Source organism: Miniopterus natalensis, chromosome 15 (assembly GCF_054644295.1).
Source record: "Miniopterus natalensis isolate mMinNat1 chromosome 15, mMinNat1.hap1, whole genome shotgun sequence".
Classification (NCBI taxonomy): Eukaryota; Metazoa; Chordata; class Mammalia; order Chiroptera; family Miniopteridae; genus Miniopterus; species Miniopterus natalensis.
This window is the reverse complement of record NC_142095.1, coordinates 374,810-390,950: the sequence shown is the minus strand read 5'-3', so window position 1 is coordinate 390,950 and position 16,141 is coordinate 374,810. Positions and strand designations below refer to the sequence as shown.

The following is a 16,141-nucleotide window of genomic DNA, read 5'->3' as shown; positions in this document are numbered from 1 at the left end:
CAAGACGTCTGCTCATGGGACTCTTAGTTTTACCAAAATGTCATCATTAGAGAAAACGAGAGAAGTTAGAATGCCAGAGTTGTCATTTACTTGCTGTAATTATTGTCTAGCCAAAGTTTTTATTAATATTTAATATTTCTGTTTTATTGAACATTTCTTTCTGACTTTGTGAAGCCACTTCCATCTGCTCTCAGTTACACAGAGTGTTTTTAAGTATCGACACTTCACACGTCTTCTCTTTTGCATCCAAAAGGATTCATTTCATTTGGGGATTTTGAGTAGCATCCAATTTTAGGAAAGGAAGAAAATCTATTTTTTAAGGCGACTCATTTTTTCAAGCCTAACTTCTCCGTGCGTGTGTTTTACAGATTAAGGATTTACCTGGAGACAAAGCATCCTGCTCACCAGAGACTGGACCGGAGTTCCTGGCGCTGGGCCACTGAAGATGCTGTTGTCATGGGAACGGCTGATCCTGCTGCCTTTCATTGGCTGCCTGGGAGGTAAAAACACGCTGCATTTTCCAAGTTGAGGTTAGAGCTACATGTGAGTCAGATATTCAGTGGTTTGGGATGTTGGAGCTATACTCCTCCAGTAGCAAAGAAAACAGTTTTATTTTGTTTTTTCCAGAAAGAAAACCTGAATTCTCTCTTCTGACTGTGAGCCTCATTTCAGCCCCTAATTTGGGGGCACAGTTTTGTTTCCATATCAAGCACAAGGGCTGCTTTTTCTAATCATCACCTGAGGACATTTTTTGCCACTGCTTTTCAGAGAGTGGGAGGGAGACGCACACATTGGTTGGTTGCCTCCCGCACGCATCCCGGCCGGGGCAGGGCATCGAGCCTGCAACCCAGGGACCTGTCCTTGGCCGGGATCAAACCCGGGACCCTCAGTCCACAGACCGACGCTCTAACCACTGAGAAAACCCACTAGGGCACAATAGCGTCTTATGTCACAGGTCTCCTGCAGCAGATGAAACAACAGTTAATCATAATTTGAGGACGTTAGTTCATGACTGTTTTTTCCCAAACGGGGCTAAAAGTTCGAATCCCGACTGTGGAGAGAGGATCTAAACTGTAAAGGGTGTCGGTATTTTCATATCTTATCTTGAAAACAACACTGTTTTCCTTTTAGCAAATAAATTATTTAAAGGAGCAAAAAAAAAAAAAAAACCCATAGGCTTTTTATATGTTAATTTGGAAAATTTGAAGTTTAGAACAAAATAGAAGGAAAAAGGAATCACTTTCCAGATGTCTACCAGACAGAAGCAGCGCTTGTAGGTCGCTCGATGTGTTTCCTTCTGTTCACGTAGCTTTGTTTTCTGGAGGAGTGGATAAGTAAGAGGAGGGTTATTAAAAATAAAGTCGTATGTGCACAACACTTAGGTTTTTGTTTATTTTACTTTTCTTCTTTTTATTGCAAAAATTCTCCAGCCTAAAAAGTTGAAGGAATCATATAACGAACACCCACACGTGCACCGTTTAGATTGAGCTGTTTCACTGTCTTTCTTCTATTTGTGTACATAGTGGATGTAGTTTCCCCATTGATCGATTCACTGATGGATTGGCTAAGCCATTTAAAAGTAAGCTTGTTTGCTTCAGCGGTTGAGCATCGCCCCAAGAACCAAGAGGTCCCCGGTTCGATTCCTGGTCAGGGCACACGCCTGGGTTTCAGGCTCAGTCCCCAGCAGGGGGCGTGCAGGAGGCAACTGATCAATGACTCTGTCATCATTGATGTTTCTACCTCTCCCTCTTCCTTCCTCTCTCTGAAATCAATAATAAAAAATAAATAGGCTGTCTTGTTAATGTGATATTCTGATAACCAATATTGGGTCATTTTTTATGTATTAAATTTAAAAATCTGTCCATAATGTAGGGATAGTGTCATCATAAATGGCAAGTGAAATGTGTTGTGTAAATCCATTTGTTTGTAGAGTTTAGCCAAAGCTATAAACTCTGTAAATGCAGCAAATGCTTGATAATTTGTGTTTTACCTTCTCGGATGTAAGCTTTGTTTTCCATTACTCACTGCATTTTTCTCTTCCATTTTCTTCTGTTGTTCTGTCTCTGCACTTTCCTCCCTGCAGCTGAGGCAAATCGTAATTTCTGGCCAGGAATTTTCCCTGAGATGAACCCCAGTGAGCTTTTTCTCAGAAGTGCTAGGCTAGGCTCCCTTTATTCTTAAACAAACAGGTGACAAGCATCTGTTACGCAGGACACATTGTTTCTGGTGGAGAAAGTGGAGGGAGATCCTTGTGCCCGTGGGGTTTACATTGTATCACGTTGGGGTAGGAAAGGACCTTGAATGAGACATAGTTGCTGCCTGAGATGAAAAGCAAGTTAGGGTGCGAGTGTGGGGTTGGGAGGTGGCTCCCGTTTTAAGGGTGACCATCAGGTTGGGCCTCACGGAGAGGAGGCCATTGAGCAAAGACTTGGAGGTGAGCAAGGTGACCCTGTGGACGTTCAGAGACAGGAGCCCGGCAGAGCCAGCAGCCCCTGGAGGTTTCTGTCCATGATGCGTTGGGTGTTCTAGAGACAGGGCAGCTCTGTGGTCGGAGCAGGCGAGCTGCGGGGAGGAAGCAGGAGCCCAGAGCCGAGAGGTAGAGGGGTGATCGGTGCTGCAGAAGGTGGGGGACCTTGTCAGTCATGGAAGATATCCCGGCTTTTACTCTGAATGCCCTCAGGAGCCTCGGTGTGGTCTGAGCAGAGACATGATGGGAACAGGCTTATTTTCATAAGGCTCTCGCTGGGCGTTGTGCTGTCTCACGGGGTGGCCGGGCTGCTAGTGGTCAAGGACGCCCTTGACCAGAGCTGCACCTGCAGAGGGTGTTGGTCTGTGGGCAGCAAGTGTCTTTGCTTTTTTGATTATTTGTTTGTTTGTTAAAAAATTTATTATTTAAGGTCTTTATAGAGCATCATCCAGACTCCAGATCCGGCTGCCAAGGAGACCCTGTCATGCTGTGGGCACTGGCTGGGTGTGGCAGGGGCTCTGGCTTCCCCCTTTCTGCTCTGAGATGGGGGCGGTGGGCAGTGTGTCATCTCGGGGCCCACGGTGCTCACATGGTCAGCCAGGGGCTTCTCAGGGCAGACGAGAGTCCCCGGCTTCTCTTCGGTTCTGAACGCAGCTTTCACCACCTCCCACTACCACGGTTCCTCTCGATGTCTCCACCCGCAGGCGAGCTTCTCTTCCACGGCCCCGTGTTCGTCAGTGAGCCCAGCAACAGCATGGTCCCCGTCGGCTCCGAGGACAAAAGAGTCACTTTAAGTTGTGAAGCGAGAGGCAACCCTGCACCTCGTTACAGGTACGGGGCAAAGTCTGACACTCGCGTTGAGAGAGGAGGAGGTGGCGACGGGGAATTTTTTGAGTCAGTGTGTTTACGCCGTCGGGAAGAAATACGCGTGGAGCTGTGGTTGCACCTGGTGCTCAGCAGGCCCGATGTCTGAACGCTGGGCCCAGCGGCTTCTTTTTTTTTTTAATTTATCTCAATTGTTGAAAGTATTACAGATGCCCCCCTCTCCACCCATTGACCCTCCTCCCCACTTCGTCCCCTCCCCAGGCCTTCAACACACTCCTCTCTGTGCCCATGGGTTATGCACATACATGTATAGCCCCCACCTTCCCTCTGAGACCCCTCAGTCTGCTCCCTGCTTCCATGTCTCTGGATCTATTTTGTTCAAAAGTTTATTTTGTTTATTAGATTCCACATATGAGTGAGACCGTGTGTTTCTTGCCTTTCTCTGCCTGGCTTATTCCGCTCAGCATGATACTCCCCAGGCCTCCTCCATGCCGCGTCACGGGGTAAAGGGTCCTTTTCCACAGCTGCGTCGTGCTCCGCGGTGTAAACGGACTCAGCTTACTGACGTGCAGTCCAGTTAACGTGCAAACCTGCATGGACATGCCGACCCTGGGGTCACATCCTCTGTGGGGACGGAACTAACTGTGTCCAAGGCGTCGGACGTCCTAGAAGAGAACCTTCAGCCTCTGACCTTCCTTTACCGTTTTCCTGGGGTGCGTTTGAAGGCTCATTAAGTACGGAATAAAATACATTCTTACTACAATCACTTATTCTGGAAGAGAAATACATATTTATTAGATTTTTTTTCCTCTGAAAGTCTATATTTTCCAGATTATAGGAATGACACCTGTTCACTGAAAAACTTCAAACACCACAGAAAGGTACAAGGAGAGAAAATAAAAACCTGATCTCCAGTCACCTTAAGATAAAAATATACATGAGCACTGGGGGGACGACAGTGGCTGGCTTGGACCGGGGGGGTGTTTACTTTATTAAATAACAGAGATTAGCATTTTTACTCCTAGGGGTGCTTAGGGGACCCAGTTTCATGCAGAAGCGAATTATTTATAAACAGCATATGCTGCTTCTGTGAGGGGCTGCGAGAAAGTGCCGGAGGCTCCGTGAAAACACGGTTTTTAGTACTGAGAGCGTTTGTCTCCAGAACTCTGTTTACAGAATCAGTCTGCTTGGCAGACCTTTCCCGAGACCCACAGAGCAAGTAGACTTCAGCCCATATTAACAAACCCCTCACTGTGTCGATCCCCGAGCATCTGCTGTTTGTTTAAACCATGGAGCCGTCGACGTCGGCCGCCATAGGCCACCAGTCGGCGCGGGGTCGGGGGCCGACCTCTGTATTTTTGCATCTGGAAGCTTTGCAAGGCCAGTGATTCCAGCAGCCTGTTTGTTGAGCACCGACTGTGGACTCTCCCCAGCACAAGTCCAGGTTCCTGGTCAGAACTGGCAGAGGGGACAAACTTTCCCCTCTGCCTCTTCCTCTCCCTATAGAAATACGAAAAGTATAATACAGGGCGTCCCAAAAAATGTGCACACACTTTCTCAGCTGATCACTCACTTAACTTTCACTCCTTTTCTGGTTTAACTGATTTGAAATAGTGGGTGAAGGCAGACTAAGCTTTGAACAAAGAAAATTCATCCTAAAGTACCATTCGACTTTTTTTTTATGGGGACACATGAAAGATAAAGTTTTCAGTACAAAACCGGTGACAGTCAAGGCATTAGAGGTGCACAAATGCCGCACAAAATGATCCCCAATGTTGGCGATTCCATTGCTTCGCGTTATCAGCAGGGCCTGGAACAGAAAGGTCGTCGGTTTGAAAACAGGCGTCGGCAAAAAAATTATTCATTTCTGTAGATTCTTTTGAATTTTGAAAATGAACCTATGTTAATAAACACTGACTTCATAATCATTCAAAGTGTGTATACTTTTTGGGGGGACACCCTATGTATGATTAAAATACAAAGAACTGCCCGGCCGGGCGTGGCTCAGCGGTTGAGCGTCGACCTAGGATCCAGGCGATCGGGGTTCAATTCCCGGTCAGGGCACAGGCCCGGTTGCGGGCTTGATCAGTGACTCTCTCATCATTGATGTTTCTGTCTCTCTCTCTCCCTCTCCTTTCCTCTCTCTGAAATCAATAAAGATATATTAAAAAAATAAAAAATAATAAAATACAAGGAACTGCATTTTACAAGCTGGATTCATTATCCAGACTTCTGCAAGTATTTTCTCCTCTCGGGGAAAGATGAACATATCCACTTAACAAGACTTGATTCTGGAATAAATTTTTCCAGCATTTTCATAGGACGTTCTAATCCATTTAAAACACCCCCTTTTGCGTCTCCCGGAGATGGAGAAGATGCTGTTAGGCTGTGAACATGAGAAAGACTCCGGGACAGGCTGGCTCGTGGGTGGGCTGTTTCTCTATTGTCAGTTAAGTTTTATTTCCTGGCATTTACCTTCTGAATAATTTGATGATAAATGTGTTCAGCTGAAAAATTGTCAAGATAAGAGATTTAGTCATACAGGAGTGTGTTTCTAAATGGATAGATTAGTTAGGTTTGTAAAGTTTTATCAAACAGCAAGAAGTATTGAGTCAAAAATTCAGACATAGCCTGTTGTCATTATTTCTTTGTAGACCAGATATTTATTGCAATACCAGAAAGCAAGCTTTTAAATATATTGATATTGTGTATAAATGTTTGTGAAAAGTTTCTGCCATTTGCAAAGTATTTCTTATATTTTATTATGTGGCCTGGGATGTTATATGTTGAAGTGTAAACAAAATTCATAACTGAGGCTGGGGACGTGTGACTTAAATTGGTTTATCGGTTTTACGTCTTATGTGGAAGGAATTTAAAGTGCAGGTGTTGTTGAACCAGCAGGTATTGTTTATTTTTTAAATTTATCTAATTTATTTTTTTCATTATACGGTTTAAATTCTTGGTTAGTAGACAGAGAGAGCCAACGCTTTAATTGTAGCTGTAAGGTTTTCTAAAGTTAAGACTTCTAACCAGTATACAATTTCACTTGAACAGAAGGTTTATCCTCACTAGAAATGAAGACCTTAACACAGCACAGGGAACCTCTGTTTGCTGTGAAGATATTAGGCTTCCCTGGAACAAGCGAGGATGGCCTGTTACCTGTTATCTGCATAGGTTTTGTGACGGAGACACTGGGTGTATAGAGTCTACGGCTCGTAATTATAACTTTACTCACACAACACCTTCATCTACGGCCCGACCTTCTCCCAAGCTTTTGACCTTAGCGGTCACCCAGGTAGTTTTCTACATTATGTTTCAAATGTTCCTGAAGAAAATATGCTTAGTTGTTCTTAGGTTTCTTACTATCCCTCAAAAGGTACAGAAAAGTACTATAAATATGCAATGACATTAAGGACATAAGAAGAGGACACAGGGAATTTTATTTATGAAGAGAAAGAATATGTTTTTATAAGTATAAATCTAAGCAGATAGGTAGGTAGGTAGTAGATAAGTTGATAGATACATGATACATACATACATACATCATACAGACAGACATATACAAACATAGGTATGTAGGTAGATAGGTAGGTAAGTAGATAGGTGAATAGATACGTAGATACATAGACACATAGAGAGGTAGGTATGTAGGTGGGTAGGTAGAAATAGAGATACCTAGATACCTAGATAGATACATAGCCGCCAAGGAGGAAGATTGGGGGGCCCTGTGAAACCCGCGTGAGCTGTGGCCTCCTAGGAGGAGCATGAGGGACCTGCCGCCAGGAAAAGCTCACCGGGTGCAGGAAACGCAGGACTAGCCCAGGCCCAGCTTCTGCGGCTCCCCTCGGGGTAACTAAGACAGTCGCTGACCAGTTGGGACGCGGCCGTAACTATGGAGACGGAACTCTTGTTTTCAATCCCAGTGATGCTCTAATCTCTGTTAGTTTTTTTTAAATATATATGTTTGAATTTACCAGTGAAGGACAAATGGGAATCTGTGTCATAAAACACGTTCTAAAAACTCAGTTTTTAAAACACAGCATCACGATGAAGCTCATTTATATCTCCAGCAATTACTGCAGAAGACTAGTTATTTTTGGATAAATTATTGAAAATGCAAATCCAGACGTTCGTGCTCCCAAGGACGGCAATTACTCTCATCACTCCGGTAAACATATTAACAAACGTTGCATTTGAACACAGACGCATTTGCTTATTAACTCGAAGCCGCATCTCAAACCACAAATTGCTTCTGTGATTAAATTCCCAATTTTCCTCTCGAGCCCCAGAGAAAGTACTGCCTGTTGATTTAACAAGTGTTTGGTGTCGGCCAATATCCCAAACCCAGCCCAGCCCCCCAAAGAGGTTAGAACTTTTTTTTGTTCTTTTTGCTTTGTTTCATGTTGAAGTCCAAGGTGACATTTCTTGTTCTCTGAATGTGGCTTTTATTTCCATTTTCCCGACAGATTTTGTGCGATCGCGTGGTTTTGCTTTGGGATGACAGCTTTATTCCATCTGCTGGGGGTGAATTGTACCCTGGGATTGTTTTCAAACTACCTGAAGTTGCTCGATTTATTTTCAGCTGTTAGTTTCGGCTTCCAGGGGTGACCTTCTCTAACCTTGTGGCCGAGTTCTAGCGGAAGACAGGGCCTAGGACCTGGGGCCCTAAACTGCACTGCAGACAAGACCTGTCGCTATTTATTACTGTTATTCTGTCCTCGGGGGTTTTAGGCAAGAGGTTGCCCTGTGCGGTAATAACCAGCCTGGTAAATAAATGCCTAGGGCAGTAAATGAAAGTAATTACGCGTCATTCCCCTTCCGGAGATGCGTGTAGATCGTGCGGGTGGTGCGTCCGTTACGTCCAGGCTGGAGGGTGGGCGAGTCGCTTCCTCAGGAGGCACCTGTGGGCTGCGCCCGCCTCTCAGGGCTTCAGGCTGGGATCAGCGGATGCCACAGCCGCATTGGGGGACGGGCTCTGCTTCGAGACGCACCCTCCCGCCGGGAATCCGGGCTCTCACACGCGCTTAGCTCGTCATATCAGTTTGTGCTGGGAAGGCAGTGACCCGGGCTCCCCACCTTCGGCGTTTGACTTCATGTCTCGGGCGCGGCGATAGGCTTGGCCCCGTTCAGGAGGCATTTCCACCAGTTTAAATGTCTCCTAAGTGAGGCACTTAATGCTTTACATTCAAAGTTCAAAACCCCAGAAACGTTTACAGATCCGGCGGAAATGGGACCCCCTTGCAGGAGGGACCTGGAAATATTTTCTCAGGATACGCCCCGGCCTGGAGGGTCCTTACGCATCTCAGTTTAAGCAAAGCCCACTCCTGAATTCACATCTTCTCAGCAGGAGGAAAAACGATCGATATTTAACACGAGATTGAGAATCCGCCAGCCCCCTGGGGACGGCTCCGCCGGAGGACTCGCGCTGGAAGGGGGGACACAACGCTGTGGCTCTGCTGCAAGGAGACGGTGGGTCTTCGCGGCGCCTCCAGTGCGCCCGCTGCGGAGAGTCTGCTCCCGGCCGTGGAGGGAGGACGTTTGAAAGGGAACCTTTCCGCCTCCGCAGCCGTGAACTAACGTGTGGCTGAGTCAGGCCACAAACATCCTGACTCTAGAGCTGAACCCCCCACTTAACTTCTGCAGGTCCGCTTGGGTTAATGTCCACGTCGCACCTCTATATGTTTCCACAGGACGTAATATGTCCAAGTGAAATGTTCATATGTTAACGAGGCAACTTCAGATGGCCCGTGACACGAGTGCAGAACTCGGCGAGAATTAAAATGGGCGTCGCTTCTGTGGGTGCCACTTGATACCCTGGGACCGTGGCCGAGTCGCCTCAGAAATGGCCTTTGTGTCGCCCATTTTCTCAGAAGTACCGTAAAGAGCCTTGGAGATGGTTGTCCCCTTAGGCCAGGCCACGGCGGGGGTGCAGTGTGGCGTTGCTGTTAGAGCGGGTCGTCCAGGAGGCGGGGGCACGCACGCCGTGGGGCGCGCTCTGCCGGGGAGGGTCGGCGCCTCAGCCTCTGCGACCGGGTGACCTGCGGGTGTGGCCCTGAGCGAAACAAGCCGGTCAGGGAAAGACAAGCGCCCTGCGGTTTCGCGCATATGTGGAACCTAAGGGACAAACAACTACCGAGCAAAATAGAGACAGACTCATGGACGCGGGGGGGGGGGGGGGGGGGCAGACGGCTCGGGGGCGTCACGGACAACGGTCTGGTGACTTGGGGGAGGGAGGGAGGCGGGCGGAGCTGGAAGAGGGCCTCGAGGGGAGAAATGGTGGAAGAATAAAATAAATAACAAGTAATTACAGGTGCCGTTTACCTTGACGCGTCAGGTGTGCTCCCTGCTGACGCTCCGGGCCTCCCCCTGGAAGGCCCTTGCTGACCAACCGGCTTCTTCCTTTCTTGTGTTTCGGTTGGGCTTCCGGTCGGTAAATATGGCCCTGGGGTTCCTGCCTTCTCTGGTCCGACCCCCTCCGGGTCTCTTACCACCGAGTGCTGTTTCGTAAGCCGCACCCTGATGGCTCAGAAGAGCGGAGGTGCCTCGGGGACGAGCATTTACCCAGACAGACGGGAATGGAGAGCTGAGCTCTCACCATTAATGTGTTAAATGTGCCCAGTCGGTCTGGATAAATCAGAGAAATGTGCTCGTCCTGCCCCTGGCCAGCAGGGGATCCGATGCTGCGAGCCCGGTAATGGCCTCAGCGTTCCACCTCTCTGCCCACACAGGCCGAGCCCGATGTCCCCCGGACACGCCGAGCCGTCCCCCCGTCCCTGCCCATGTCCCCTGAACACGCCGATCTGTCCCCCCGTCCCTGCCCGATGTCCCCCGGACATGCCGAGCCGTCCCCCCGTCCCTGCCCGATGTCCCCCGGACACGCCGAGCCGTCCCCCCGTCCCTGCCCATGTCCCCTGAACACGCCGAGCTGTCCCCCCGTTCCTGCCCGATGTCCCCCGGACATGCCGAGCCGTCCCCCCGTCCCTGCCCATGTCCCCTGAACACGCCGAGCCGTCCCCCCGTCCCCGGGAGATCCTGGGGCATCTCTAACTTCCAGATGCCGCACTGCTGTGGTTTCCACTGTATGTTGACCTGTGGCTGCTGACATGTAACATGGGCGTGCTTACCCTTCAGCTGAGAGCCTTGGCGCAGTGTCTTCATTGCCTCTGGTTTCTAGGAGAGATGGTGTTCGGAGTGGGCAATAATGCTGATTTAAATATACACCCTAAGAGGGAACATCCTTGCGTTTCCTCCAGATGGCAGCTGAACGGGAGTGACGTTGACCTGGGCCTGGAGCATCGTTACGAGCTGCACGGCGGAGACCTCGTGGTCATCAACCCCGACAGGGACCGGGACGCCGGGAGTTACCAGTGTTTCGCAACAAACTCGGTGGGAACCGTCGTCAGCAGAGAAGCCCGACTCCAGTTTGCCTGTAAGTTCTGGGTCACGCGTCTGCGTCGGGCGTCTCGTCCGTGGGGTCGGGTGGGCTGCCGAAGCAACGTGTGGCTTCACTGATCTCGGGCGTAGGTGGGTGCGATGTGATTGTTCTGACCTCCGAGTAGAACTGGGCCGAGACCCAGTGGATTTCTCTCTCCCCATTTGTCCTCGGACTGCTTTGCTCTTCCTGTTTCCTCTTTCTAGCCTCTGTTCCCGTGTGTCAGATGTGTGCTTTGTATACGACGTCCGTCAGGATGGGGACCTGCCTCGGGAGAGGCTCGGGCTGCAGGCAGGGGGCTCCGAGGGCCTTTTCTGCGGGCAGAGGGCAGTGAAGTGTGGTCACCGAGTAGCGTCCCCTCTCGCTGTCCCCTCTGGCCATCCCACTCCGGGCTGTGCGACGCTTAGCGACGCTTCCTTGACCCGTGGAGATGAACCTAAAATGTGCTTCAGGGGAAAATGAGTTGGTGAAGCTAAGTCGGGGCCCCGCTGGAGCAGGCGCCTGCTCGGCGTCACGGCGCTGGTCCCAGGCGGCCCCAGGTGCGTGCGTTTCCATGTCACAGGAGCTGTGCTTTGTGGCCTCACTCCGGGGACACAGGCCCGGTTAGGTTCCCGCAGCCTCCGGCCGGGACAGTCCCATCGGCCTTGCTGCACCCGGCGGCTTCTCCGTGAGGGAGGCCTCGCCCGGCGCGGTGGGCGGCTGCTGGGCAGAGGCCTGTGCAGAGCTGGGGCTGAGCTCGACCCTCAGTCTCCGGGAGGACAGCATCAGGGGGGGGGGGGGTCACCGGGGACCGGGTAAATCTGCAGTGTTCTGCTGCACCAGCTCCCTAAAAATACTCTGTAATTTCTCCTTCCGTGGGGAGCACCTCCTTAATTGAGCCCCCCGTAATGGGCATCCATTATACTGCTGTGATCCTATTTTGCGGATGTTGGAAAATGTCCTTCAAGTTGCACCTGAAATCCTGTGATTTTCACAGCGATGATGTCTTTCTCAGGACTACTTCTCCCCCTCCCCCTTACTTTTGTCCAATTTGCAGTTCTGTTCTTAAAAATAAAAATAGCTCTGCGAAGCACATACTTCACTGTGCATCGTTTCATAATTCTGCATTCGACGAGGCGCCTCTTGTTTGTCAGTTTCAGGGTGATCTGATTTGCAGGCGACGCGCTAACATCACTTGTTTTCTATTTTTCTTCTGCGGATTGTCTGCCCAAGTCCTTCCGTGACAGAGCAAAGAATAAGCTTCTCCAGGGTATAGTACATCTTCTTTAAAAATTCTCTTTCCTGTAAATTATACCTCAGGACTTTAATTTCAAAATCTCAGAGGACAGTATTTTATGAAATAGAATATACCATCACCTAAGTTATTTGATTTGGTGAAGTAACTGATGGCAGTTCCCTGGGGCGAGGGTGGGGGCTGGGCTGACCGCTGACGCAGTCCCCCGCTGAGCCCTGTCCACGGCTCAGCAGCACTGACGTGGCGGCCCGGAGGCCACAGAGGCGTCATTTCCTTCACATTCCTGTAGTCCCAGTATCTTGATTGTGACTTTTTATTGATCTCTAGAGAGAGAGGAAGGGAGGGGGAGAGAGAAACATGGCCCAGCTGCCTCCTGCACACACCCTCCTGGGGACCGAGCCTGCAGCCAGGCCTGGGCCCTGACCGGGCATCGAACCGGCGACCTTTTGGCGCAAGGGGCTGGTGCTCAGCCAACTGGGCCACACCTGCCAGGGCTTGATTATCAAGTTCAAAAATTTTAGAATAACTACCTTTCCAAATTATTAAGTGTATTTTCATTGCACATGCTGAAAATGTTCCTTAAATATCTGTATTTAGTTCCATTTTGTCCAGTAAACAACTAGTTCGTGAAAAGTCCCTTCCAGTTTGTTTTCCCATTACAACCTTTTACGGTCCAGGTGGGGGGGGTGTTCCCTTAAATAAGGTGCCCGTCCCCCCACCTCTCAGAGGCTGTGAGTGTAACTAATGTTAGGGGCCTGTGCGTGTCTTTTGCCCCCTGCCCGTCTGCACATCGCTTGCCGCTCTGTGGGGCGATGCTCTGCGCTGTGTCCCCGGACGGTGCACCGGGCGCGCCTGGCGCTCACTTTGGAAGCGAGCTGGGTTCCCGAGGCCTACTGTGTGCCAGCCCTTTCCTGCGTACCGTGGGAGATTTCACCCGCTAGGTTCCATCGGGAACCGCACTGGGAAGGAGGGGGCTCCGGGAAGTGCCAGCTTACAGGTTTCAACAGGATCCGTGCAGTAGGAACTGTAGAACCCGGTACATGGTCTCTCCGCTGGAACCACCCTCTCTTCCCGGTGGGTTGTCCGATTCAGCCGTGTGCACTGCGGATGGATTTCAGATGCTTGTGGACAAGACAGACGATTATTTGGACAACAGCACCTTTCATGAGGGAGCCAGTGAAGGTCTGAAGGACGACTCGCTGGCCCTCAGCAGGCCGCTGTGGGGGCAAAGCAACCGCATGAGACGAGTTTCTAGGTTTCCTGAAGGGACTGACTGGTGTACACTGGAAACAGATGGCGTTCCCGAGGTCGTCTTGTCCCTGCTTGAGGTCTGTGTGCGGGAAGTGCAGGCTCATTTGGCATCTCTTTAGGAAAACTGAAGTCCAGAAATCCAAATAGTTCCTCCTGGCAGCCTCCAGGAAGCGCCTGGCTTCCTGATGAGAGAAGGCGCCCCGACTCTGTCGCCGGCGTCTCGGGCACGTCAGCCTCGCTCCTCCCCTCTGCCCAGACTCCAGCACCCACAGAGCTGGGGCGCAATCTCCCACGTTTCCTTACAGCCCAAATCCGTGTCTGTTCGGGCCAACTTTATCTCCCAATATTTACAGGTATTTGTAGAGATTAAGCTCTAGGTGGACACAAAGGGGACATGACCCAGACTCTTGGGGTCGCCAGACTCATGGGGTCTCCAGACTCGTGGGGTCTCCAGACTCATGGGGTCTCCAGTCTTATTGCAGAAAAGAAACACAAAATGCAAATTAGCTAAATCTAGTCGTCGTAGGGACCAAACACCTCACAGATCCTCCTCGAGCCGATGATCACTGAGCTCCCTGATGCTTTATTTAAATTTAAAACCTTTATTGAGCAAGTCTGACGGGCCAGTCGCTTTGCTAAGTGTGGGGCTGTGGAGACAGGCTCCATGCTCTCGAGTGAGCCCTGGGTTACCAGGAAAGACGAACTAAATAAATACAGGGTGGGCTTGATTGTAGGGGTCGCGAGGGCACCAGAGATGAGGCAGAGCCTGGCGGGCGGGGATCGGCTGGTTCGTCGCCTGCGCGGAGAGGCCGCCGGTTCCATTCCCGGTCAGGGCACATGCCTGGGTTTGGGGCTCAATGCAGGAGGCAGCCAGTGGGTGTTTCTCTCTCTTTGAAGTTTCTGTCTCTCTCTCCCTCTCCCTTCCCCTCTCTGAAATCAATGAAACCATATTTAAAAAAAGATGAATTGGAGTTGTCCGAGCCTCGGAAGCTTGAGCTGGAAGGGGAAACTACTCAGGCTCTCGCTCTCGGAGAGCAAAGGATGTGACCTTTACTTCAACATCTGTAGGAGACGGGGGGCCGGGGGAGTCCCTGAGATGCTGTCGAAGTGGCCGGACGTGGTTCCCTGAGCAGGGCTCCGGCTCCGCAGCAGGACGGCTCTGAACGGTCGCCCACCAGTGGCTCTCAGGGCCGATGGCTGATCTAGTTAGTTGGTGGACACACAGAGCTGGGGGTGAGATGTGCTCGTGGACGACTGTTCGGCCCTCAGATAGGTGGGTTGACGATGGCGGCCGGGGAGTGAGGAGGAAATAGTAAGAGGCGTCCGGGGGTAGAAGTCCCAGGCGTGGGGACAGATTGGGTGGGAGGAAGGCTGAGTGACGGATGACAGCGAGGTCCCTCTGGGCCTGGGAGGGTGCGCAGGGGGAGCAGGGGCAATGCGGAGGAAAGAGAGCGAGCCCCGCGAAGGGAACTCTGCTCAAAGACGCTGGTGCCGGCGCCGGTGAGGATGCGGGGGCCACGGGGAGGCTCGTGCGGGCGGTGAGGGTCGGGCACGCGGAGGAGCCGAGAGAGGCCTTGGCTGACGTCCACACGAGGCAGATGCGTGTCATCCAACCAAACACAATTAGCCGCTGTGCCGAGAGAGCTGAGCGGAGACTGGGCCTCGCAGCTGGAAGACGACAGACCTGGAAAGAGAACCGTGTCCTGCTGGGTCTGCACAGCTGTGGGGTTTGGAACCAGCCGGTCAGTTTTCCCCTTAATTACGCAGTTAAATTCACGCCATTTGGTGTATGGGTCTGTGGGTGTTCACAGTGGCGACGGGACACAAGTCAGAGATGTTTGCAGCTGCCCCCCTGGAGTCAGATGTCGCTGTCCTTTGCCTCTGGGGACCACTGATCTCTGCCCGTAGCTGTGCCCTTTCCAGAAGGTCACGGACATGGGACCACTTGGCGGGTCAGTTTGCATCTGGCTTCCCCAGGGCCATGTGGCCTCCGTGGCGGGGCCCAGCCCCACCTTTGTAGGAGGTGAGCAGCGAACAGCCGCAGAAAAGGCGGAGGCGAGCGGGCGTGGCCTTGTTCCAGTCGAACTTTGTCTGTGGCCCTGAGAATTTTGTTTCACGTAGTTTCCACGTGTCATGAAAGCAGTCTCCTCCTTTTGACTATTTTCAACTAAATGTAAGGGCCATTCTTAGCTCCCAGGCTGAACGAAGACAGACGGCGGGATGGGTCTGGCCTCAGACAGACACAGTTTGCCAGCTGCTCGCGCCACTGGCCCCGGGCGCGTAGGAAGCCCTGGGAAACGGAGCTCCGTGCGCCACAGTGGCCCTGGGTTGCCTGGATCTGCACTCGGGTTGGAAAGGAGCAGGCACATCCCCCAGCAGGATGCTGCGTCCCTGGACCTACTCGTCAGTCTCTAGGGAATTGCTTTCATCGCGGGTTCAGCGAGGGTGGCCACCTGTCCCGATGTGTCTGGGACACGTTACTTGCACCTGTTTTCCCTGCTAGTTATTGTGCTTCGTGTTCAGCGTTGTCTTGATGTGGACGTTGCGTTACGTGGTCAACCAGAGCGAGCCCTCAGCCGCCCAGGAGGCGCTGTGGGGAGCGGCCCTGGACCCCTCCCGCCCGCACCCCCATGGGCCCGGCCACAGATCCTCTGTGGGAACCTGTAGGAACCCTTCATTCCATCCTGGCATCGGTTGTGTTTCACCTGGGGAATTAAAAACACACAGACACACACTTTCTGGACATTGGCAATTATTTATCCAACCAAATATCTGTCTTCTTGAAAATTGTTAGAAAGTCAGGATGAAATTTGTGACCTGAACATAAGTAAGTAGGACTTTCTAACGGTTCCTGACTATTATGTAGTTCTTTCAAATCCCTGCTTAAACGTTTTTAGTTGCTTAGATTCTTCTAATTGTTTGTCGTATGTTA

General features: G+C 51.0%; 1 protein-coding gene across 1 annotated transcript in view; it reads left to right on the top strand.

Moving 5' to 3' along the window:
• The first annotated feature begins 371 nt into the window (after nt 1-371).
• CNTN3 (contactin 3) overlaps nt 372-16,141 on the top strand; it is a 69,581-nt gene continuing 53,811 nt past the window's right edge. The window contains exons 1-3 of the mRNA XM_016202452.2: nt 372-500; nt 3,172-3,298; nt 10,546-10,721. Coding sequence (XP_016057938.2) covers nt 446-500; nt 3,172-3,298; nt 10,546-10,721 — 358 coding nt within the window. The 5' untranslated portion in view covers nt 372-445. The remainder of the gene's footprint in view (nt 501-3,171; nt 3,299-10,545; nt 10,722-16,141) is intronic.